This window comes from Falco biarmicus, chromosome 4, assembly GCF_023638135.1.
Source record: "Falco biarmicus isolate bFalBia1 chromosome 4, bFalBia1.pri, whole genome shotgun sequence".
In the NCBI taxonomy this organism is placed as follows: domain Eukaryota; kingdom Metazoa; phylum Chordata; class Aves; order Falconiformes; family Falconidae; genus Falco; species Falco biarmicus.
In genome coordinates this window covers 112,405,293-112,429,897 of record NC_079291.1, presented here as the reverse complement: position 1 = coordinate 112,429,897, position 24,605 = coordinate 112,405,293, and the positions used below count along the sequence as shown (strand labels likewise).

General features: G+C 40.1%; 1 protein-coding gene across 12 annotated transcripts in view; it reads left to right on the top strand.

Annotated features, from left to right (window-relative positions):
• DOCK3 (dedicator of cytokinesis 3) overlaps positions 1 to 24,605 on the top strand; it is a 225,308-nt gene that overhangs the window by 174,553 nt on the left and 26,150 nt on the right. For 10 of the 12 annotated variants that reach the window (XM_056337656.1, XM_056337658.1, XM_056337650.1 and 7 more), the window contains 13 exons: positions 2,045 to 2,139; positions 3,714 to 3,789; positions 4,675 to 4,775; positions 5,055 to 5,113; positions 7,246 to 7,394; positions 9,938 to 10,023; positions 11,925 to 11,951; positions 12,077 to 12,172; positions 13,891 to 13,951; positions 14,434 to 14,527; positions 15,239 to 15,387; positions 20,303 to 20,389; positions 22,327 to 22,431. In XM_056337656.1, the coding sequence (XP_056193631.1) occupies positions 2,045 to 2,139; positions 3,714 to 3,789; positions 4,675 to 4,775; positions 5,055 to 5,113; positions 7,246 to 7,394; positions 9,938 to 10,023; positions 11,925 to 11,951; positions 12,077 to 12,172; positions 13,891 to 13,951; positions 14,434 to 14,527; positions 15,239 to 15,387; positions 20,303 to 20,389; positions 22,327 to 22,431 (1,185 nt within the window). The remainder of the gene's footprint in view (positions 1 to 2,044; positions 2,140 to 3,713; positions 3,790 to 4,674; positions 4,776 to 5,054; positions 5,114 to 7,245; positions 7,395 to 9,937; positions 10,024 to 11,924; positions 11,952 to 12,076; positions 12,173 to 13,890; positions 13,952 to 14,433; positions 14,528 to 15,238; positions 15,388 to 20,302; positions 20,390 to 22,326; positions 22,432 to 24,605) is intronic. The other 2 variants (XM_056337652.1, XM_056337648.1) reach the window with 1 other exon arrangement.

Genomic DNA, 24,605 nt, shown 5'->3' with positions numbered 1-24,605 from the left:
TCTGGTCACCGACCTTCCTTGCACTTGTATAATAATAAGTGTTGTGTTAAAAAAACATTTCAGATCGCAGGGCACTGAATTATCTTCATAACAGCAAGGGAAGTCCCGGTATAGCTGTTATGAGACTTAAAAGGATATCGCTGCTGTACCTTACAGAACACAGTCAGAGGAACAGGGTTTTTTTAATCCTGTGGATGTAATTATTCTATAGCCTTTTACTAGATGTACAAGATGCATTGGAGCTTACTTAGGAAGGGTGTTGATTTTATGCCAAAAGAGAATTTCAAGCTTTTTCAGGGATACAGATGTCTTTAGCAGATGAAATCTTTTTTGGGAAAGCAGTAACCTTACTACTCCACTTGCTGCATGCTTCCCAGATTTGTGAACATTAACTTAAAATATGGCTCTTCATGAACAGAAGGGGTTGGTGAGGGGTGCAGACCTCTCTGGTGGCTTTCTTTGCCACTGAAATTTTGGGATGATGTATCTCACAACAGCAGAAACTAACTTTATATCTCAGCTTCCATAGGAAAGAGGAGAATCTCTGACAACAGTCTGTTTAAAAGGCAGAATCATTTCACGAATAAAGACAAGATTTTATATAAAATGCTGTTGATTAGCATGGCGCTCAATAAGATATGGACAAGTAGAATAATATCATGTGGCCTTATATAACTTAAATTGCCTTAACAAATGAAATACAGGAACAGTGAGAAGTCCTCTCTGAATAGGTTTTCAGCTTCTAAATATTTCATGTACATAAAGAGGCTGAATAGGTCTCGGAAAGAAATTTGGGATGATATCATTCTTACTTTAGGTTACAGGGTTCAATGTATCTCAGGTTGATAATTATCTGAGATTACTACTTTTCAGGTAACTTTCAAATTGCTCATAGGAAAATGATTTAGTAAATTAATATTAATTTTAATAGATATTTTTAAAACATATCTAAAGTATATTCTTATGTCAGACCAGTGAAAACGTTTGTCATTGAACTGAAATTTGTCTTTACACTCATAAGAACAAACAATATTGTATCTCTGATAATTGAAGGACACGTTCCAGGAGTATCACAGAGGCTGAAGATTTCATACCAAACTTTTTTTACAACTATCATTTGACCTAATAAAATATATTACTTTCTTTCCCCCCCTGCAAATATTGCTGTAATAATACTTCTAATACTTCTTCTTGCACGGAAAGGCATTATGTTCACTTACTGCTGTTACATCGAGGCCAAAATGAGGCCAGGAGTGAAGGATCTTCTGATGCTTTACTCTGAGCTCAGTTGCACAGAGATGCTCATTCCCGACCTCCCACTGCAGTTAAGGCATAATGGCAGGACAGTTCTGAACAAATTTTGCACTGCCGCTTTCTGTGCTATCTTGATTTTGTGTAGAAGAAAACCAAAACAATTTGCAAGGCCAACAACTTGGCATGTTTGATCCTCGCTGCTGTTCTTTGCAAATACAGAGGTACAGGCAGTCAAAGACCAGAAATGATCTCTATGTTTGGGGATTTTCTGGGGAAAGCAGGTGTTCAGCTGAATGTGTTTAAGAGGTCTTTTCACCTGCATATTGCCAGAAATGGGGTTTTCTGTTACTATTTTTAAAAGCGTATGTAGGAGCTTTATTGGGCTTGAGTGTGTGGGGTTTTGTCAAATTTGTGACATAAGTGCAAAGAAATTTGGACAGATACGGTAATTAAATGAATGCATAAATGATTATGATTCCAGTATATTTGAAAAATAGCTGCAGATTGGCACTGGAGCTCTAGATAGTAAAGTCATATACAATTATGCACATCTCACTGTAGAACTTAAGATTTAAAAGACGGCTAGTCGCACCTTGCTTAGTCTGTATTAGGTGCATACAGAATGAATAGAGCCATATCCCAACATATGTTGTTTCCATGTTTTCAGGCGAATGGCCTAGTAACACAATGCTCAAGTGGAGCATGCCTAGCTTGATTGCCTTTCTTATAATCAAGAAATCAGTCTGCAACTGCTGGTGATTTTTTAAATTTTTTTTTCCCTACATGACAGGAGTTCCTTCTGAAGATTTTCTGTGTATTTCGGAACCTGATGAAAATGAGTGTCTTTCCTCGAGACTGGATGGTGATGAGGTTGCTCACCAGCAAGTAAGTAGAGAAGCAGGTATAAACTGCTGACATTCTGTATCAGAATTTTTTCTCCTCAGCTGGGCAGCTGAAACCTGTGATGCAGTGTGTTCATCAGACTGAGATATGGTGATCAAGACAGGAATTCTGGAGCACTCATCCTCCTTCTGCAGTTATCTTAGCACTCTGGACCAAACTGGGGCTTCTGTATTCATGCGATTTTTTAAAACTCTGCTTTGCACTGGCATCAGAATTGAAAGTTTAAACTCACAGCTGAAGTAGCTGCGTTGAAGGTGAGAGTGGCACAGCAGCTCTCATACCACGTGGCAAGGAGCCCATGCCAAGTGGTGTTTACAGACAGGCCTCTCAGCTGCCATCCTCAGTAAATTACTGCATTAAACATCTGTCTCTTCCCATGAACATCATTCCTTAACCTACCTAGGAGGAGTACGCAGTTATTTTAGAAAAGGAGGAGCAGACCCTAGTGACAACACAAAGTGCATTACAGAGTTATTTCTCAATTAAGTTGTCATTTACCATTTTAATGCTTAATTTTATCTAATTTTCATGATTCTGGTGAGTTAAGTACTGTGCTGTTTGGAATGGCAGTAGTGTGATGAACACAGGGTGGCTGGAATTATTTACTAGTTTCTTTAGACAGACTACCTATAGAATTATACTGACCAACTGGCAACTGGAGCGGTCCCATTACAAGATGTCGTACAAGCTTTCCTAGAGGCTGGCTGCTCATCTGAGCTGCATGCTCTGGGAGTTCACAGTGCTAATGAAAAGTGAAAGCGGTTTTAGTCTTTGAAGCACAAAGTTTAAACGAAGCCCTGTAAGAAAAGAAAAATCCACAATGAAGGAGCAGTTGCCTTGGACGCTGTAGGTTACCTGGCTGCCTTTGGCATGATTTTGCCATTAAACCCTTAGACTGATAGGTGTGTTCAGCGGTGTTACTGGAAGTATTGCTTGCATGTGGATCGGCGATGTGGTGTTTCTTTTGATACTAATTGTTGCCTTTCCTACATGCTGTTTATTGAATTTATCGCATGCCTTGATTGACTTTAACCAAGGTGTATTTACCTTGGTTAAAAGCAATTTTATACGTACACATATACACCTACAAAAATATACCAGGGAACCCAGAATTGGCAAAATACAAATATCTTGACATGTGAACCAGATGAAGGACCATTGTATAGCCAAGAATGAAAAAAGCTTTCTGAGTTGCTCATCTCTGGGAAGAAAACCCCAACAAATCTTTCTGCCTAAAATAGGAGGAAGGTGAGTGTATTTCGTTTCACTGGAGGTAACGTGGCCCAGGTGTTCAAGATAGACAGGACTTCAGATGCTCCTGTGTAAATTCCAAGCGTCACAGGAACAATGAAAATTCTTAATCTTGTATCACTTCGTACAAATTGTTTATTATGACACAGATAAATAGGCGATTTCGGTGTGACTCTAGCAGTGATTACGTGAAGATTGCCTGACTCTGTACATACCGTAAAATCAGTACCACAAACCACTGTACTGTGTTATACGCTGGATTCAAACATGCTTTTTTTGTTTTTTTTGTTTGTTTTTGACTGCAGTATCATAGTTACAACCGTTCAGTACCTGTCTTCTGCGCTGCATAAGAATTTCACAGAGACGGACTTTGATTTTAAAGTAAGATACTCAGAAAATACGACATCTTCTTAAACTAGCAGCCACAAAGGAGTGAGGGCTGTTCTCTGCATTAGCTGATTCTGTTTGCAGCATTTATTTGAGTGTCTGTGAGGAAGATGACCTAGCTGATAGAAGACAGGAATTTGAATCTGCTGTGGAATTGAGGGGAAGCAGAACAGATACACTGTGAGATCAAATCAAGAAAATTGAGTCCCTCATAAAGGAAACTAGTGTCTTCGTCAGCAGTGGAGCTAATGAAGCATGCTGTCTGACAGATTCGTGGCTAATAAAATGTAAACTCAGACAACTTTTCCTGAAGTTGGGGCGTTCGTGATCCTCCTCTCCCAGAAGCCTCTTTCTGGCCATTGACTTAAAACTGGGAGGAACCCAGTATCGCAGTGTTTTCCCTGTGTCTGCTATATTTGAAAATGGGCAACAGGTTCACTGTCGCTAAGGAAAAGCTGCCAGACATACCGGGGTGCACGCACACAGAGCATGATGGCAAAAGCCTCATTTCTTTGGGAAAACAGACGAAATTATGTGGCTCTCATTCATGATATAGGGTAATCTGTGGGGATCTTTGGGGGATAAAATCTGTTTAGCCTACACAAAAAACAATTTACAACTTTGCTGAAGTCACCAAGTTTATTCATTGTCGATCTCTGGCCCTGAGGAAAGCCTGGGGGCGTTACCTTCCTGGGGGTTTTAGTTCCTACCAGGTTTTGAGTAATCCATTGGTATCCTTAAGAGTTTACTGTCTCAGTGGTTCAGATACATGTTGATTAGGTTACGTCTTGATTAAAGAAAGGAACATATGTCTTCCTAGCCTTGTTTGAAACTTCCTTCATGGAGTGCAATGATGAAAGCTTCCTTCCTGTGTCGCAGGTGTGGAACTCTTACTTCAGCCTGGCAGTTTTGTTTATAAACCAGCCAAGTCTCCAACTGGAAAACGCCACACCAGCTAAGAGGAAGAAGATTCTGGATAAGTAAGAATACATTTTGTTGGGTTCCCAGCCTTTTTTGCCACCTCAGAAAATGAGACTTATTTTTCTACCACAAGTCACTGTGATTTCTTACGGAACTTAGGATGTGGAAATGCTTGGCAAATAAATAAGTAGATGTCCTAATACAGCGTTCAGTGATTAGTCGAGTTGTTTGATATTCTTACATTGACTTAAATGTGAATTTGATTTTTTTTTTTTCTTAACATCAGTGCGTTGCCAGATTTTGTTCCACTAGGCAGCTCTCTGCCTCCTCTCTTTCAGATACGGTGATATGAGAGTCATGATGGCGTATGAGCTCTTCAGCATGTGGCAGAACCTGGGTATGTCTCTTCCCTCTCTGTCCTAACAAAGCTAAAGTAACCCCACGTTTCTGTTCGATTTTTTTTATATTTTTACTTTTTGTGAGGTCAGAGAATACTTAGTTTCTCTTTAAGAGTTGTAAAACCAGAAAGCACTTTTCTTCCACCAAAACCGCTTTTTCTTTTATGTCCCATCATAGTTTTTTTATTTGAAATAATACATTCCTGTGAATTGGAATGCTTTCTTCGCAAACATGACAGTGGCAGGTTTTGGTTGTTTTGACGCATCAGTGACGGGTCTTATGTATTTGCAAATACAAAATCAGCTTTATCTAATCCATTCAACTGTGCTGCAGTCAGGTTTATATGGAGATATACTGTTACTCTCTGACTTCTGTCTGATCCGTGGCTGTAAAGCAGAAATATAAATCTTCACAGCTATAACTGACATTATAATTGTGTGGATGATTCAAAATTCAAAGTTGTCATGATTCATAACTACAGAATTATAGAATCGTTTAGGTTGGAGAAGACACTTAAGATCATCAAATCCAACTGTAAACCTAACACTACCGAGTGCCCCACTAAACCGTAGCTATATGTGTTTGATAATAAAGACCAGAAGTGGCATACAGTAAAGCTTCTTCTTTTGGGGCTTCAGGTATCTGGTATGCGTTCCAAATTCTACATTACTGCCTTAAAAAGAAAAAAAAATTATCAGAAAACCAAAACCCACAAAAGCCCTGTCCACAATAACACAATGTTTGTGATAAAATTGCAACTTCTGCAATTCAATTGACCTTTTATTGTATATTTTGATTAAAAAATTAAGCATGTTACAACATGGGGAACAACACGTCTCGGCACAGGTCTCAAAAGGTAAATGGTGATTTTTCATCTAGGACTTGTGCTTTCAAAAGTGTGCTGCAGCAGTCTTGGGCTTAGGTAATTCAGGATTTTATTCATAGAAAAGCCAAATAACATCTGTACTGCACGAGAGCAAGTCCAGCTGGGCCACTGTCCTGCCTCCAGCCAGGACCAGAGATGGACACCTATGGAAATGTTTGCGGACAAAGGAAGCATGTAGTAGTCCAGAGGAAAATATGAAAATGTTTGCTGATAGAGTTCACAAATAGTACAATTTACCTTAGAACAGGCAAATCATTAAGAGCACGAAGGAATGACACAGATCAGTTTGGATAACTTCATAATGTGGCTGCAAGCAACAGATACAAAACCCCAAACATTTAGTTTGTAGGAATATAGGTAGGAGTGCTATTCAAGAAAACAAAGACTACAAATGTATCTTGCTGACAATCAGCAGCATGGGAGCTACCTGTAAAGTGTCATGAGTAAAAAAGATACCATAATATTTGAGAAAATATGGAAGAAACCTGAGTCAAGGAAGAGGGATGATATTACTGCCAGACCAGACTTGATTACAGTTTCTAAGCATCTGTGTGGAGAATAGGAGGCTCTCCAATATAACAGAGATCAAATGGCCAGAAAATGATGCTAGACAAATTCAGATGAAAAGTGAGAAGCCTGTTTTACCTATGTAGATACAGATACATATCGCTGAATGCGGCTATTTTGATTTATTCTCTGCGACTCACAGTGAGCATGCCACGGAAGAGAGTGTTAGCAGAACACCGTGGGGTTTGCTGCTGAGAAGCAATGCAATTTGGTCCTGAGTCAAGGTCGGTTACGAAATTGAGACTTCCAGAGCACTGAGAATGAAGAACTCTGTAGTTCTTTGAAATCTAATTTATTCTATCAAATGCCACTGTTCTCAGCAGCCCATTCAAAATCTTTTTCTTCATAAATTGGAAGTATCTGTGGCCTCTTTTCCGCCTAGTTAGTATGTTTTAGTTTGGTTATTTTTGACAGTTTGAATTCCTTTGCAAGTAAAATGCACTGACAATTTTTGCTGAAGGCTTTTACAGTGAAATTTAAAATGCTTTTAGAGACTTCACAAGGAACCGTGTAAAGCAAATATTTTTTTTCCCAGTCCTTTCAGGAAAACAACGTGTTTGCTTTCCTAATGCTCATGCCTACTACTTTGTATATGTCATTACTGCAGGGGTTCCCTGTTTTCTCAGTGACAGATAACAAAGGCTTTTATTTAATCACAGTTGCTCTGTGTTGTACAGGCGAGCATAAGATTCACTTTATTCCGGGAATGATTGGCCCCTTTCTTGGTGTTACACTTGTTCCACAACCAGAAGTCCGGAATATCATGATCCCTATCTTCCATGACATGATGGACTGGGAGCAGAGAAAGAATGGCAACTTCAAACAGGTGAAGTCACTTCCCAGGCATTTCCAGTTTTCTTTTTCTTGCTCTACCTGCAATGAACAGCTGAAGCAAGGAGTCTGTATCTGTTGATCTGTTTCTGGTTGTGAAGATGTTGTCATGTAAACACATAAAAATAGAAAAATTGAAGCATAATTTACAAAACTATTAAAAGACCCAAGTTCATTTAAACAGTGTGCTTCACAGCAAGCTGCATTTCCCGTGGATACAGAGGAGTGATGTGCTCATCACACCAGAGATGAGGAAGACAAAATAATTTTGTAAATGCTGGGCTCCCACTGCTCCCATTGGTTTCACTTGGATTATTAGTCAACCGTTAAATAGGTCAGACCGAGAGCCAAAAACAGAGATGTAAGGATTTCACCAGTATTTGTGAAAACAGTGGGTTTTGCTTTTTTGTCTTCAATTTCCAGCTAGAAAATGGTATGGTATAATTAAATAATTATACCGTGTTTTGAAATAGACTTTGTGATTGTATATTGTTTAAGAAATCCTGGCAGCTCTCCTGGAGCGGTTATGCCCAACAACAATTCTCTGAGCTCTGATTGCAAAGCAAGGAGAGGAGTCATCATCATTTTGTTGTCCAGTCATAGTCAGGGAATTGCTTAAGTCTTCCATGGCAAAACAGATCCCTGAACTGCAAAATATTAACAATGAAGGATCAGTTTGGACTAGTTCCTCAGATGACAATGCCTCATTGTCATTGTGTTTGGGGCAATACTGGGGGCAAGTGTCTGCAGATAAGTGTGCTGAAGTAGTAAATCCTTTTATTTAAATTATCATAATTCATGTGATTATTTGTTATCCACCCACTCATTAAAATGCCAGCTCTAATCTGTTGTTCCGGGAGAATAACAGACGTGTTCCACAACTTGACCTATTAAAGGCTGTGTGGAAAAGTATTACCAGGCACTGATGGTTTTGTTCCTCTTAACTCCCTCGTTTATTACTGCAATTACCATTATTATTACAGTAGCATCTGATCATATCCTCTTTTTGCTTGTTTTAGCATAACAACAGAACAGTCCCTGCTCTGGCATTTGCAGTTATAGGTACCTACAGTCGTCTTCAAGTTTCTGGACCTGTTTATACTTTCTGTGTCAAGATGAACTCTTCATAGTCTTCACTGAATTTTTATAATCACTAATGTATTCTAAACTAGAGCTCCAAGAATATTTCTTAAATTACCGGTGGAGCAAATTTCCACACTGCTTTATGAAGCATATATTGTAACTTTCTAAGATTAAAAAGACAGAATAATCATCTGTATTAGTGAGAATGAAATAAATAGTTAAATAGGACAAGATGTATTAAACCTTACTAACATTAGCTGCTGGAACCAGGAAGTTATTTGTCGCCACTGTAGCGGCAGGTGGCTGGGCAGACGCATTGCTGATTTCTATCAAGTCACTGTACATCACAAGCAAAGACAGGGTACAGGTTTTTAATTTTTAGTTTCTCTTTACTATTTGAATGCTAAATTGGTTGTCAGAAAACATAAAAATTCTGGAAACTCATTTTCAAGCCCTACTTTTTTATTTTCTTCAGTAGCTCATGTTTTAACAAGGTTATTTTTCCAGTGATACTGTGTAACAATGCAGTCTGATTCATGGTAAATCAGGTCTCACTTTTATGATTTCAGCAAGGAGAGCACCAGCTCCTTCTGTGTGCCACCGGGTGATTTGCTTTTCCTTCTCATCTTGACTTCCTTTGCAGCTGAAAAAGAGAGAGAAACTCAAACTGTGTTTGTCTTTAAATAAAAACAAGCCATATCTCTACAAACAGTTTCAACCTATAGAAACCTCTGTCTTCATTAGTACTGAAAGTATGTTTCCTACAAGATTTCCAAGACTACATGAAATTTTGTTTAATGGTAGATACATTGATTTCTACGCTTGAATCAGTGTTATGGGAATACCTGACATCAAACTTTGTTATATGATATATTAAGACCTGGAGGGAAATGAATACAGATTCAAAACCTTTCTAAGGAAAAAGAAATGTGATGATACTGTTGTGAAAAGAAAATGCATCACATAAAGGCTGGACAAAGCTGGGTTTAATAAACAAATCATCTTCCAATGTAATGATGCCTGGATGAGTGGAAATCAGTTACCTACCAGCAGAACCATCACAGGAGACCGGTGGCGATCATGCCATGAATTAGTTTCTCTGTGCGGATGTTCTGTTACAGTACAGGGTATCATTTATCTGAGATACCAGTACACAAAAAGTGTCTCTGAATGATTATTTAATAAGACAATAAACTTCAGAAATCCCTGTAAAGAAGTGTTACCTGTCCAGGATTCATTTAGACCCTGATAACCAAAATGATAATTTAGTTGTAGTCCTCCTATTTCACCCCAGAATGAGCAAGGTGGGCCCCTTGACTGAGCCACAGAGATCACTCACACATAGCAGTGGGCAGCCCCAGGGCACGAGAAATGAAATACTCTTTGGTCTTCCTGGTGTTTGGAACTCCAGTCTTCTACCTGAACAGCTAATCTGTAACCAAATTCTTCATCCAGGTGGAAGCCGAGTTGATCGATAAGCTGGACAGCCTGGTGTCCGAAGGGAAGGGTGACGAGAACTACAGGGAGCTCTTCAGCCTGCTGTAAGCCCCCGCGTCGGGCCGCGCGGGCGCTGCGGAGCCAGGCTACAGGGCCCGGCTGCCGAGGCAGCAGCCAAGGGGTTCGGGCAGGTTTTCGTGACACAGCTCGGTGAAACAGAAATATGTCCCTCTCATTCTGGAAAGAATATAAAAATCTGAGTCCTTCTTTGTCTTCTTTCTGTGAAATCTAATGTGTGGCTGCACAGGTAAGTGGGTATCACCCTCCTGTCAAAACCCGATGTGCCGGAGCAGCTGGCGCCTTCCTTTTTGCACAGCAGTAAGAGAAGTGACGGCCTTAGGGCTGCGCAGAGCAGCCAGGTGCTGCTGTCCAGCCAGGCAGGCCTTGGTAGGGCAAAAAAGATTTTCATCAGCATTGTCCTTTGCTTCTTGCAGTTTTTGAAGATCGTGTTTTGGTTGGCTCAACACTTGCAAGTTGCTTTCTCCAGAGTCCATCATGATACTGTATTTCCACTCCCTTTTTCACCAAAAATCTGCACTCATAAGGATAAAGACTTTACATCTGACTTTCCACTTAGCTACCTTTGATTACTGACCTGTCTACAAATTTCATTTCCAGTGTTCTTAGTTTATTTCAGAAGGACTTATTTTGAACTCTGGGAGTCATAGCAGCAAACCCTACGTCTTTTAGTATTCCAGTGAGCCACAGAGATCATTAGCAGAATTTTAGCCATATATTCCAGACGATTTTCTGTAGCCCCCAACAGCATGCTGGCAGTTTGAGGCATAAACCTTTGTTTCACTAGAACAAACACTTGTATTTCTGAATTCAAAATGGCACACTCGTTTGTTTTCAGGAAAGATAAGCCTGCCCATCCCGCATGCTTATCTTGGGAAGCTGGGAAGCATGCAAATGTGTTTGTGTACCTTCAGCCTTGGGAAGCCTGGTTTGTTATGTGTACGGCTAAGTCTTTTAGGGATAAAGGAAATAATTTATTTATTTTTTTAATTCACCTGGCAAGAGGAATATTGTGCATTCCCTTTGCTCCAGCTGAAGGCGTTTGTTACCCAAAATGTTAAGAATTAATAGACTGTAGCTTGTTACTTATTTTTAGATGATAGTGACTGGATGCATTACAAAGAAACGTAGCCTGGAAGTCCAGCTGCCTTTTAGTTTATATTCGCTACTGACTTTTCTGAGAACAATGTGAACTTTGAGGAAACAATTCCACGGAGTTAATAAATGCTCTGTGAAATAAACAGTTGACCCCGAATTCTGCTGTCTCAGCTATACCGCTGAAATGTAAACTGGCTCCCTCAGCTGGAAATCATTCCCGTACAGAAGAGTTTGCCTCTTCTGAGGACATGTATAACACCCAGCAGGATTTCCTTCTTCATACCAGTGCAGAAATGGCAAATTGTTTGAGTGGAAATCCAGTTTCAGGAAACTATCATGTAAATACGCTCTTTTTTTACTTTTGAAATACGATTTTCAGTGTTTTCACTCTAGCCTTCTCTCAGCCTTCCCAGCTGTCTCAGTGAGATGCTTGCTGTATTGTCTAGCCTGCTGAGCAGGAACAAATTGCCTATATTTATTTACACTTTAAATTAATTGTGATTCAAGGTTGGTTAGTTGATTGCTGATTAGAGATGAAAATGTATATAGGGATGAGCAAAGGAGAGATACTTGCAGCAGGTTTAGACTCCCAACTTCTGACTGCGGTTAGCAGTATCGGAGCTACAGGGAATAGCATGGGAATCATGAGCATTGCTCCTCTTCATGGAGCCGTAGGCTGCTTTGCGTTGGAAGGGACCTTAAAGATCAGCTAGTTCCAACGCCACTGCCACAGCAGGGACATGTATTTTAAATGGCAATGTGACAGTATTTGTCCTTCTCCTGTCAATGCTGTAATTTCCTTGTCTTTGCTTCATGCTGCCTGGAGTAGAACCCAGCTCTTTGGGCCTTATCCCAGGTAAGATCAGTCGGTCATTCTATGAATCAGTTTCATGAGGGAGAAACCGAGTTGTCCACAGCTGCCTGCTTGCACTACACCACTTCCCTAGAATCCTCACCTGCTGTCTTCACATCTCCCAACAGTTTGCTGGAGAAGATTGAGCAGGAAACGTGGCGGGAGACTGGAATCTCTTTTGTTACATCAGTTACGCGTCTCATGGAGCGTCTGCTTGACTACAGGTATCTACCAACAACAGCAATATATTCTAAGTATAAGAAGATTGTAAAGAGGTAGTACCGGGTTTCTTTTCTACAGGGATTATTTTTATTGTTTATCAAGCTGCATGGGCCTCTGACAGCAAGTATTAAGCAAGCCTAACTCACTGCTGCTGGGTTCTGAGCAAAAATCTGAATTCCTCATCTCTAGAGCCCCAGTTCTCATTCCTGTATGCTCGTTCCTGATAACAGCAAAGGTGAAGACATTTTTTAGTTCGTAGTTCTGTACTTAGGTTTATTCAGGTTGCTAAATGATTAATTCCTTCTATTACTGGCATGGTCTCATCTAGTTCAGCGAAATAGATGCTAAATGCAGGAATGATCTCAAATGCCTTGCTGAACCAAGATGTGCTGAATGCCTCATCGAGACATGCAGGGCTGGAAAACTTTCCATCTGAGGAAAGTCTGGCATGTCAGCTGGTGACTCATGTGTGCAAGACTCCACTATAAATTGGGCATCCTTTGTTTAGTTTTAGACTGAAGTTTGCAGGACTATTGTGTTAATACAGCTGAATTTTGATTGAGTTACAAAAAAATATTTTAACTTTATACACTCACACACAGAGTTGTTTTTATGGAATGATAGACAATTTGAAACTATATAGAACTGCCCCAAATATTTCTATCTTTAGCCTACTGACAGGAGTTCAAGTAATTGTTTCTTCTGCTGCTGCTCATTATAGGTGAAACCCTGTAACTCGGCTGGGTATTCTGCAATCCCAAATCCTTTTCTGTGCTCTTCAGTTTGCTCTTTTTGTTACCCTTTACCAGTTTGATCCAATCTGCTGTTTGTTTCCTGACAACAGCTGCTGTACCACTCCTATGCCAGACCAGGTATCTGAGACACATCTAAAGGGAACTTCCTTTTTTAAATTAAATCTGCTATCAATGCAGCTTTGATACACAGATATACATATTCATGCTTAAGTAAGGAACAGATGCCAGTTTTTAATTGATTTTTAATACACAGCAGATTTTTTCATTCCCAGGAGAGAACAGGGAACTGCATCAGTATTTGGAAATACACGGGCATCTTCTGGAGTCCAGCTGACAGAGTAGTTCCCAAGACAGTTTGCTGTGTCACTGCTTTAATTTTTTTCCTCTTTTTCACAAATGAATGTGACTTTCAAAGTAAAAATCAGTAATTTCTAATATATTCTAATTTATTCCTCTAAATTCCTCTAAATTTCTAATAGACCCTCTAAAATGTTCCAGAAACTAAAGATAAATTTTGGATTTAACTTACTTATGAAAAAAATAGTGATCTAGTCCATATTACTAGTGGCATATCTTTCAGCATGCTGAAAGGAAGCTAATCCTTTGACTAGGTAACCACTAAACATTACGCCGGGATAAAAAAATAGTTTTTCACCTTTATAGTAGATCTCATTCAGATAATTTTTGGCCACTATTATCTGATTTTTATTCAGATTCTTGTAAGAAATTAAATAGCAGTCATATCAGGTGCTTCTTAGGTCAAGCATGTAAGGGGACACTCAGTTCTCATATCATTTAAGCCATAATATGGGCATTTATCTTAGAGTAACTTTTATAAAATAAAGGATATGATTAACTGTTCTTTGTGATCCAAGAAAACTCTCTGGAGGATAAGATAGCTTCAAATTTATTTTAAAAGGACTTCTTTTGGAGATGTATGTTTCAACATTGCTCTGCTTTCTTAGGGACTGTATGAAAGGAGATGAAACAGAAAACAAGAAAATTGGCTGCACTGTTAACCTCATGGTAAAGCCGTTTCCTTTATCCCTTTGTGATGCTGTGCCGTGTTGTCAAAATTGGGTTGGGATGGGAATCTGTGTCAGGCAAGGGTGGCTTCAGAATCCCAGCACTGGGGTGGCGGAACAGAACAGGGACTGTGAGGATCCCCTGGGGGTCTCTAGCCCAGCCCTGCCTCAGGCGGGGTGGGTAGGTCAGGTCCCTCGGGCCGTACAGCTGAGCTCCGAGAGCCCTGGTGCCAGAGGCTCGACAGCCTCGCTCACCTTTTCCTTCAGCTTTTGACTGCCTTCATTCAGGGGGATGGGGTGGGGGCTGTGAAGCAATAAAATTAGTGAGTTAAACCAGTGTGAATGTGAAAATAATTACTACTTTTCTTTTAGGCTAATGACGTATTTTGTTTTCAACAACCTTATACACACACAGATGCTGCTGATTATCTTGAATGACAAAAGAGTCTCAGTGAGAATAATGACTCACTCTTTCTTTCACAGAATTTCTATAAATCTGAAATCAACAAGGAAGAGATGTACATCCGCTACATCCACAAGCTGTGTGACATGCACTTACAGGCTGAAAACTATACAGGTTAGTAAGACACCATATGGGATCTGCTTGAAATCCTGGTGAAAGTTTTTGACTCTCCCAGTGTTACACTCAAACATCTGATGTATCCTTTTGGAAAAAGAGTCGGTTAGGGCAGTTGGGAAGATAAGAAGCTGGAGTCCAGCTCATTCCCTCAAGTCAAATAATGTACGTCCGTGCCCACACGCCCATACAACTACTCCATTACGCTCCAGATTCTACATTTAAGTGTCCTGTGAGGAAGACTGATCAAAAGAATCACAGCAGTGGAATCAAATGTAGAGGAAGATTAATATCACAAAACCACTGTTAGATTACAATTCGCCATACTTCCTTGCACTGTAGTATTTAGGGAGCACTTAGAAAGCGTGTAGACTTAACTGTGTTGTCCAAGCTCTGTTCACAGCTGCAGGCCCCCCGAATCTAGTTACATATCTGAGTATCTGATATATGACTGTGCTTTCAAATCAAGTAGCTAGCAACAAGAAACTTGGCAGATTTGTACCTAAAAATTAGGTTCATAGGAAACAGCTTTGTGCTGCTATTTTAAGTAATAGAATAATGTAATGTTCATCTAAGACTTCAGAATGTTTTCTCAACTTGTAAATCAGGAATGCCAGCCTGTTTAAGAAGCAGCTCTAGTGGCCTTTCAACCCATTGCTTGTCTTTATTTGTTGTGATTGATTCAGTGTTCAATAACTGCATTTCCAACAGAGGCTGCATTTACTTTGCTTTTGTACTGTGAGTTGCTTCAGTGGGAGGACAGACCTCTGAGAGAGTTCCTGCATTACCCATCTCAGTCAGAGTGGCAACGTAAGGAAGGTCTGTGCCGTAAGATTATCCATTACTTCAACAAAGGGAAGGTATGCCAACTTCTTCTCTCTTCCAGCAGCTTACTTCCCTTTTCCTGACTTACATAGGGCTTGCAAGCCTATCATCTCTGTTCAGTAGTCTGGAAGTAAATTTGTATCACAAGGTTTTATAGCTTGGCAAATTGCTTCTTGGCTCTCTGGAGAAAAAAAAACAGATGAGCCACTGGATATGGGTATTTCATTACGCCAAACGTTTGGAACTAGTTTAAGCAGGCCAACAGGAAAAACACCAAAACATTTTTATACCTTTAAACCAAACTTTGGACCACCTGCTACAGCAGAAAGGTCTACGAATGCCAGTTCCTTAGCTTTGAGGGGGCAGGACTGCATTTTGTAGTTAATCTGTGGAAATTGCTGTGTTATGAGTCACATTAGGACTTGTTTTGTTTCTAACCTATAGGAGTAAACGGCAGGCAATGCACTGTAGGAGTCCTTCTATTAAAAAAGATTTAAGTCTCTTCAGTGTCACTGTTATTTTAAAGTGCCTTTCAATTACAATGCCATTTCATCCATTGCAGAAGAAGAAAATCAGTACATTTCAATTTCAGATATTCGGTATGTTTTTCGTACAATAAATATTTTTTTAAAAATTACTGCAGATGTAGGTGTTATAGTCCCTTGTGTCGTGGTGTTTTGGGAACATTTCAGTGGTGAACCTTAAAAGTGGTATCATCTGTCAGAATATTTTCAAATTTTTCCCTTCTTTAGAAGAATTCCTACAGCTTATATTATTGGAAGATGGCATCTGTATGTGCGCCTCGGGGTTGGTTTTGCCTGTGATAGCAGTGACAGTGGCATTAAATGCAAATGCAGTTTGATTCATACGGGCTTGCCATTCCAGATAATTCTTTCCTAGCCCGGATAATAGAAAGTTGCATATGGCAGAGACATTCGTTACAGAACCTGCAAAAGGAAGGCAGATTCCTGCATGTAGGAAGAAGTGGCCTGTATAGGAGGAAGTGATGAAGGAGAACTGGGGGAGGGGGAGAGTAGAACTGTTCTCTTGTAATAATACTATATATGGTTCTCTTTAGTTTCAGAAATGTTCAGGGTTTTTCAGACTGCACTTAAAAAAAATGAATTACTGACGTGCAAATATTGCTGTACTGTACTGTCGTGACTTGGCAAAGATGATACAGAGACTATGTAAAACAAGTGAGCCTGGATTTTTGACAAAACCAGGCAATCCATATATGCACTGAAAGGGAGTAAAAACTTGACAGGTGTAATTTTGCTGTAAAACTCCTAGCGTATTATAGAGTGTTAACCTCTTGAGGTTTTTTCCCCACTGGATGTTTTTGGAGTTACTTGACTTTGTGTTTTAATCCTCCTTTATTATAAATGGTAGCTGAATGACTAAATAATCCACTTAAGTAGTGTGTATGTCACTCAAACTATGGAAGTGAAAGATGCTGAGAAGCCAAATCCTGCTGCTGCCTTCCAGCCCTCTTTCTGTTGCTCTGTAACAGGGAACAGCTCAGGGGCTGCAAGAAACTTGCTTCCCTCAACTTGTGTCAGGTATTTTCTTTCTGGACCACCCTAAGAAGGTCCCTCCTCAGGCCCTGGAGTGGGATTTGTTGTTCTGTGTCCTGCAGTTACATTTCTAGAGTGAAGTTTCTCATGCTGCTCCTGGCATCTTCCACTATGTAAAGGGGGCCAAGGCAGGCAGAAGAGGGTGTAACGATTCTGCACTGCTTAATGGGAAAACTTCAGCACAGGAATGGGGGAAAACTGTGGCCACAAGACTGCCTTTTGAGTCTGACACACCAGCATGCCAACGGAGGGCACGCGTGGTGGCACCGGTGGCGGGGCCCGCGGCAGGGCTGGCGCTGGGTGCAGAGCTGAGTAGTGCCCGTCATAACCACGTTGTCAGTAGCAGCCGCATGCTGGGGAGGAACAAGGGGTCCCCAAACGCTTCTAGCCACCTTCTGGTTGTGTGCTCCTTCCTACTGATTTCTGCTGTGCTTTGAAATGGTTTATGGCTCAGTTGGCCCTGTGTGCAAGGGCATAACTTTAAATGAAAATTATTTTTTTTTTAGCTCACAACTACGATTTTGTCTGTTAAAACGCGAGGTTTTCTAGTTGAAGACGATCGTGAATGGAACAGTTCGAACCCAATTGATCATGCTTCTGGACAGCAACAGCTTGAAAACTAACAAAGCCTTTTCTGTCGAGTTCCCTGCTAGATTTTATTAGCTAAAAATTCTGACCAGCTCCCACCACAGCAGCACGGTGTGTTCTCCTTAGCACCAGCCAAGTGCCGTGAGAGACCCAAAGCTACTTCGAAAGCAGTTCATTTTTAGATCGTGTGCTCCATACCCAACATCTGAACTAATTTCTCTTGTGCACCCCCATGTGAATCGTATTTCCAAAAGAAATCTGCACACTGGGGTGTGAGTAAATAAAGGCTGCCATTCATGTTGATTGTCTCTGTGCCTCCTTGTGTGCAGTCAGTGGTGCTCAACTGAGAGTTGCTGGTGCAACAGGAGAAAGATGCAAGAAATACCATGTGAATGTGCTTTTCAAGTGAAGGACATAACATGTACAATGTGCAAACAGATCAGACGTTGGCAAAAAAGAAAACAATAACAAGGGAGATTAACAGTGGAGACATGAGGAAATAATTTGAAGGGGGAAGAAGGGTGCTTTAGGGGGAAGTGACACTTGCATAGCACATGGAAATACATACTAAATTTCTACACTGTGAAGATGGTACTCATTAACATCACAGGTTTTAAAACTGAGGATCCCAGTGACTTGGGTATTCATTCATTCTCTTTTCCTTTCAAATATCTGCAGACTCTTTTCTTTCTAAGAAGTTACCTATATATTGTGTTTCTTCGCTTCTCTATCTCATATTGTATCTACAGAATATTTAGCTAGCACAGTGGGATTTCTCTGTAGAAGTCTTAACTGAAACAAAGAGAGAAAGCCTGAGTTGGGATGACAAGGAATAGCATCAGGGTACATGTAGAAGAGCTGGTATAAAGAGAAATGAGATGTGGTTACCTGTTGTTAAGTTAATTCACATCAGAAAAGGAACATGAACAGGTTACATCTTTAGGATCACCTCAAGGGAAGACAGCCAGCTAGCTTTCTGATTCTGTCTGGAAGACAGATAAGAGAACTATGTAGGCTTTAGCCACAGCATTCCATTTGGAAGCAAGATTCTGCTCACACTCTCTGACAAAATCTATTTATGCCTGGTCAGGTGTTTCAGAAGAGAGTTTTCTTTTCCATTCTTCCAAGTAAATACAGATCAGCTAAGGACTGAAAATCTCTGTATAAGATCTCTGTAAAGAATGTTGAAACCTATAAAAAACAGCAACGGTGTTTGTGTTTGCAGATATAAACACTTAAATGGTTAATGTTGTTGATCTCAGTGCAGTGTATCAGTTTGTATGTCATGGTGACAACCCACAGCAAAAATCTTGGTAATTTGAGATCACAGAAACCCAAGTAATATTCTGAATAGTCAAGTAACTGGTCTTCCAGTCCATTTCCTATTGTATGTATTGTATTTACCTAAATAAAACTCAGGCTTCCCATCATCCCAAAATACTAATGCTGTCAGAATACCCAAAATGATTCTGAAAGAATCTTTTACTTAGCAAGTAGTTATGTAAGTTTTTGTAATTTACTGAAGCCAAAGAGATGTAGGATCATTATTTTTGCCTTTTTAGTTCTTACAACTACCCCTTTTAATAGAAAAGGTTCTTACACTTACTGGGTTTGCTATTCAGAGATAAACAGCTTTGCTATTATTGAGGATGAAAGAACAGAAACTGCGAAAGTATGTGCATCAAGGGAAGCATTGTAAAGTACCTAATACACTAAATCAAACAGTGCAGAGATTCACTTTTATAAGTGAAGGTACATGTAACAAGAAAAATTTATTTCCATATTAAATGCTAATATTTTACATAATTACTGTTGATTACCATTACCGATAGTTTACAATATTGCTATTAATATTCTTAAAACTCGAGGTGTAACTCACTTGGGTCTAACTCACACATTAATTTTGTTTTCACTGCAACAGCATCCCAGTTAGAACATGCAGCAAGTTAGCCCAGTAATGCATAAAAGTTAATCCAATAAAGTTCAGCTGAGACCTTGGTGTTCTATGAGTATGGTACGGAACAGTCATTCCCCCCAAAGGTGTCCAGTCTATGCAGGTAGAAGATGATGGGAGAGGAGATTTCAGTTCAGGGGTGTGAAATGAGCACTCCAAAGAAGCTAAGTGGGGTCAGGGGGAGCCTCCTCACAGGCGGGTACGCACAGACTCGGCCTCCTCCTTCCTGGCTGCCGAGGGAGACGAGAACAGCAACTAGGGAAGATGATTGTGTGCAGACTGTCAGGGGAACAGATGAGGTTTGCTTTCAGTTCTGAATACAGCTGTTCAGTTAGTGGGATGGTGCAGGTCTGTCCTGGGGGTGTTTGTCCCTCGCCGTGAGTGTTTCCTGGGTTTGGTGCTCTCAGGAGGCGGCAGCAGCCCAGGGGGGGAGTGCTGAGCTGGGGGCCAGGCCTGAACCCTTCACTTCAGGGAGTCCTAGCGCAGAGAGCAAAGGACATGTGGGGGTGGGGTGAAGGGGTGTCTAACAAGAAGAAAAATTGTCAGCGATATTAATCTTTCTCCAAATTATTTTCCCAGTCTCATGAGTGAACTGTCAGTAACGGGCAGCATGTGTGTGTAATTTCAGTGGAACATATGCCTGCGTTACCATCTTGCAGAAGGAATTAATCTGATAGTTAATGGAAACTGTTTCATCACGTTCCATTTTCACATCTAATCCCTGACATTTCATAGAAAATTAATTCCCAGAATTGAGTTTCCATATTCCCCTCATCTGAGTTGGCAACAATATTCCGTTTGCTGTGAGTGTGATTTGCATTGCTTTCACAGAGCTGGGAGTTTGGCATCCCGCTGTGCAGAGAACTGGCCATACAGTATGAGAGTCTCTATGATTATCAGAGCCTCAGCTGGATTCGGGTAAGTAGCAGCAGTTCCTCTCCTTGCAGACTCCCATGTCATTCCCCAGGGAATTTTGTTCTCCTCTCAGAACATTCTGAACTCAAAAAAACAGTCATATTCCCTATACAGCTCCCTGCATTTATAGCGACTCCTTTGCATTGAATCATTTTGATGACTTTGTAGGTCCACTGAAGTAACTGCTAGCAGGAAAATCCCATGAGTATGTCGAGACAGCACACACACGGGTGCTGGGATTGCTGTTGCAATTCATATTTTTATATATTTTTGCATAAAATATCTTCTTTTATTTCTTTCCTGAACAATATATAGATACTTCATTTTAATTCCAAAACTATCAAGGGCAGCTCATGCCTCAGTTGACATAAGAGGAACAAGAGAGAAAGAATGGAGAAGGCAAACTATGGCACCCCTACCAACTTACAAGAATCTGGTCCTCCAGTAAAACCAAACACATGATGAAATCGGGGCACGTTTGCAGCATTATGCTTCAGTCACAGAAAGTTGAAGTTCTGGTTGTTATTTAAAAACTTCATGAATGTTAAAATAGCTCAGCTGCTTTTGTCCCCTGGAGTAGCATGTGTATATCCAATTTTACTATTTATGCGATGTGGAAGTATTCTTATACACAGTGGTTTAAATTTTCTTTAAAAGTCAAATTTATTCTGATCTGAAGATACAGGTCTAACTAGGTCTCATGGACTGCACTTCTGAAGAACCTGTTTTCTTCAAAGTGGCCCTGAGGAGAGTAGGGGTGGCCATGGGTTGTGCACTGTGTGTTGTACACATCTAAAATAGGGCAGTGTGAAAAACTGATCCTGGTGTACAGGCAATACCGTATCAGTAAAGTGATCATAAATGATAAGCAAACAAACTTACTGTCATGCATCAAGACTTTATTTCCTAAAATATCAGTAAATTAGTTAATTTTACTGCCTCTTTATTATTTGGATTAATTGGCTGGCAGGTGAAGAGCATCTCAGCTGATCAGTTTAACCAGGTCACTCATCCTTTTGCTCACCTGAGTGTGATGTTTTCTGTTCAGGTTTCCTAAATCTGAACTGTGTTGACCTGAACTCACCTGGATTTCTCCCCACTCTAAAGAATCTTCCTCTATGCCACTCGCATTATTCAGTGCATTCCTTTACTCTTCCTGCAGTGATTTTGAGAGCTTCTCCCGTTTAGAGAAGGAGTTAATATCTGTGCAAACCAAGAACCAAACCTTGATGCAACACTTAAGTCAAAGCTGCTGTCAGGGTTCTCTGCAGTGGAAGCAATGATGTCAGACTGATTCTTCTCATAAAAAAGCTCTTTTCGCTGTAGTGCAGTTCCTGTGAGCATTTCAACTCAGATTCAGTTTGGCAGGAGGTCTTGAAATCCCACTCCTGATGTAAACGCTAGCACAGTGCCACCAAACTAATAATTAGAACTAGAGAAAAGTCCTTTTACTTTTTTCAAATCCCATTTTTCTTCAATGTTAAACCTACTGGTGCACAGAGCTGTTAGAAGATTTAATTTTGTTTCACCCTCTTTCATGCCCCTCAACTCAATTAAAGCAAAACCAACTGAATTGGTAACTTTCCTGACAGTGGTATAGATTTTGAGTTGTAGGAGAGAATAGGACACTGTGAGACAGGCAACATAGATCTTAATCTCAGCTTTGCCATTAATTCTGCAATGCAAAAAAAATTAAAATTTAAAATGAGATACAACAGAAAAATTTCCAAAAAGGTAAAATGATTATGATGATACTGTAGCCTGTCCCACCATGTAGACTGTTTAATTAATAATTTCTATCTTCAACAGAATTTTGGTCTTTTCATAAAAAAACTGTGGGGGCAAAAGAGTAACGTGATATTTTAATGTATCTTGAGAGTCTAATGTTTTAAGTGCAGCTTTAAGGGTTGTTTGATAGCAGCTATCTTTTTTCTCCACAGAAAATGGAAGCTACGTATTATGATAATATCATGGAACAGCAGCGCTTAGAACCTGAATTTTTCAGAGTTGGTTTTTATGGTCGGAAATTCCCATTTTTCCTGCGGGTAAGCCGGAGTTATACAAAATATGACAAAGTGACCAGGCTCAGAGCAGCAGTTAAGGCTTTGTATTTTTGTTGTGGAGATATGATGTCTGCCATTCAGCTTAATTTTTTTATGCCTGCACAAGTGGAAACAGCTTTGGGCCGAACTGAAGGATGTGGTCCATCGGGAATGTTCTTAGGAACAGATCAGAAATTTGACTCATGCCTATGTGTATTTTTGACAATCTGCAGATGCAGCACAAACTGCCTCTATATTAAGCAAAATGCTATATTGCACCAGTGCTGGGTCATTACTGAAATAATTTCCATCACTTTAAATTATCACGCTTTAAAAAGTCTCACATGACAGCAGGATTCTAATACCAGACTGATGACTCTCTTATGCTATCTGCAAGTGAAAATTTCCTCTCTCTTCAACAAAAGCCTCGCAGCTTCTCCAGACCCATCCTCACTTTGAGCTTACTGTCTGCTGGTGTATACAGCATCAGCTGGGTCTGAAATCCATTTAAAAAGTAAAATTATCTTCTTTTCCTAATGAGGAATCAAACTGAAAATGGATATTTATTCACACAATGTCTTGTTGCTAGTTCAGAGCAAGGAAGGAATACAATCTGACAACTGCTGTAACAGCTGTCTGAAAATTGATGGTAGATGCCATCTAGGTTGACAGGACAAGCTAGCCTGAAACGTGCTTTCGGAGACCAGAGGTGCATGTCTTATGTCCTCTTTAGAGAAATGGTTTGACAAGAGGTGGCACCACTCCTGAGTTGTACAGCAAGAAGCTACAAAACACCAAACTGTGTACCATTTTGCAAACTGCACTCTTAAATTTCCCTCTGATTACTAAGTTGTTGGGGGTTTTTTAACTGGCTTTTAAACACTGGTGTTTCATGCCAGTCTTTTAACAGAAACACAGGCAAGGGAAGTAAAGGCAAGCTGGAATTAATAAAGGTGAAAATACCAGTGGATAAAGGGTGGCTTCATGTTGTTCAAAGATGAAGTTAACAGTGCCGTAATGTAGCAGCCTGAATCAGTGTGTAGAACGCACCTGCAGAGGAATCCGAGGAAGTGACAAGTGTTGCGGCATGAAGCAGTAGCTACCCCTTTGTGACAGCCTCCAGAGAAAACTGACAATTTCTTTTTTTATATCTAACAACAGATGCTTCAGAAAATACATGACAACAAAGCAATTATGGCATGTAAGCATTGCTACAGTTGAAGTGTAGTATCAGTGAATCCAGCTTAGCTTATTATATTATGGACCCTACCGGTTTATTGTGGATCCTGCATGGCCTCTGTGTTTAACACCGCACAAGTTTTCAGTGCACAGCACTTACTCCTTGCACAATGGTGTAACGGTATGGATACTTGGCTGGAGACATGAAGAGCGAACACGAGCGTACATAATTATAATCCTTGTTAATTCTGCAATTATATTTGGTAGCAGTACTTCTGATAGCAGATTACTAACGTAGCAATCTCGTTAAAAGTCATCCTCCTCCTTTCTCTCTCTAATGATCCATACAGCATACACGTTGCGGAGCACAGACTAAGCCCATTAGCAAGCACATCAGCATGGATCACACTAAAGAGATTGGAAGCAGTTATTCTAGAGAAGAAGAAGATGTACACGGATTTAAAATTTCCAAATGGACATGGAAGTGTTTTAAACTGATCAAATAACTCCAAGCCCTTTTCTCATTTATTTTTCTGTTGCTGTATAGCCTAAGACAGAAAATAACCACTTCTTTCTGCATCTTTGATTTTGAAGACCCTTTGTCTAGAAGAGTCATTGTTCACATTCCTGTGATCTCTGCATCTATTTCTAGCCATCCTACATAAGTAAATTAAAACTGTCCATGTCTTTCACTTACTAGAAGTTCAAGTAAGGCCTGAGAAGCCATGTTGAGAGATCTTGTGTTGGCATCTGTCTGAAAAGTCCATTAAATTTAGCTTTGAGGTGTTTTCAGGGCATTATTTTTAGAATCACAATAACTTTATTTATAGGCTTACAGTTTTCTGGGTTGCTGCCATCAAAAGCTAAAATAGAAAATGCAGTTAAGTGTCATGAAGAGATTCACCTTTAAACATGGACTCACTCCAAATTTAATAATAGCTGCAAAGTTTGAGCATTACAGACTGAACTGTCAAGATTCATCATACAGTTTTTCTCCC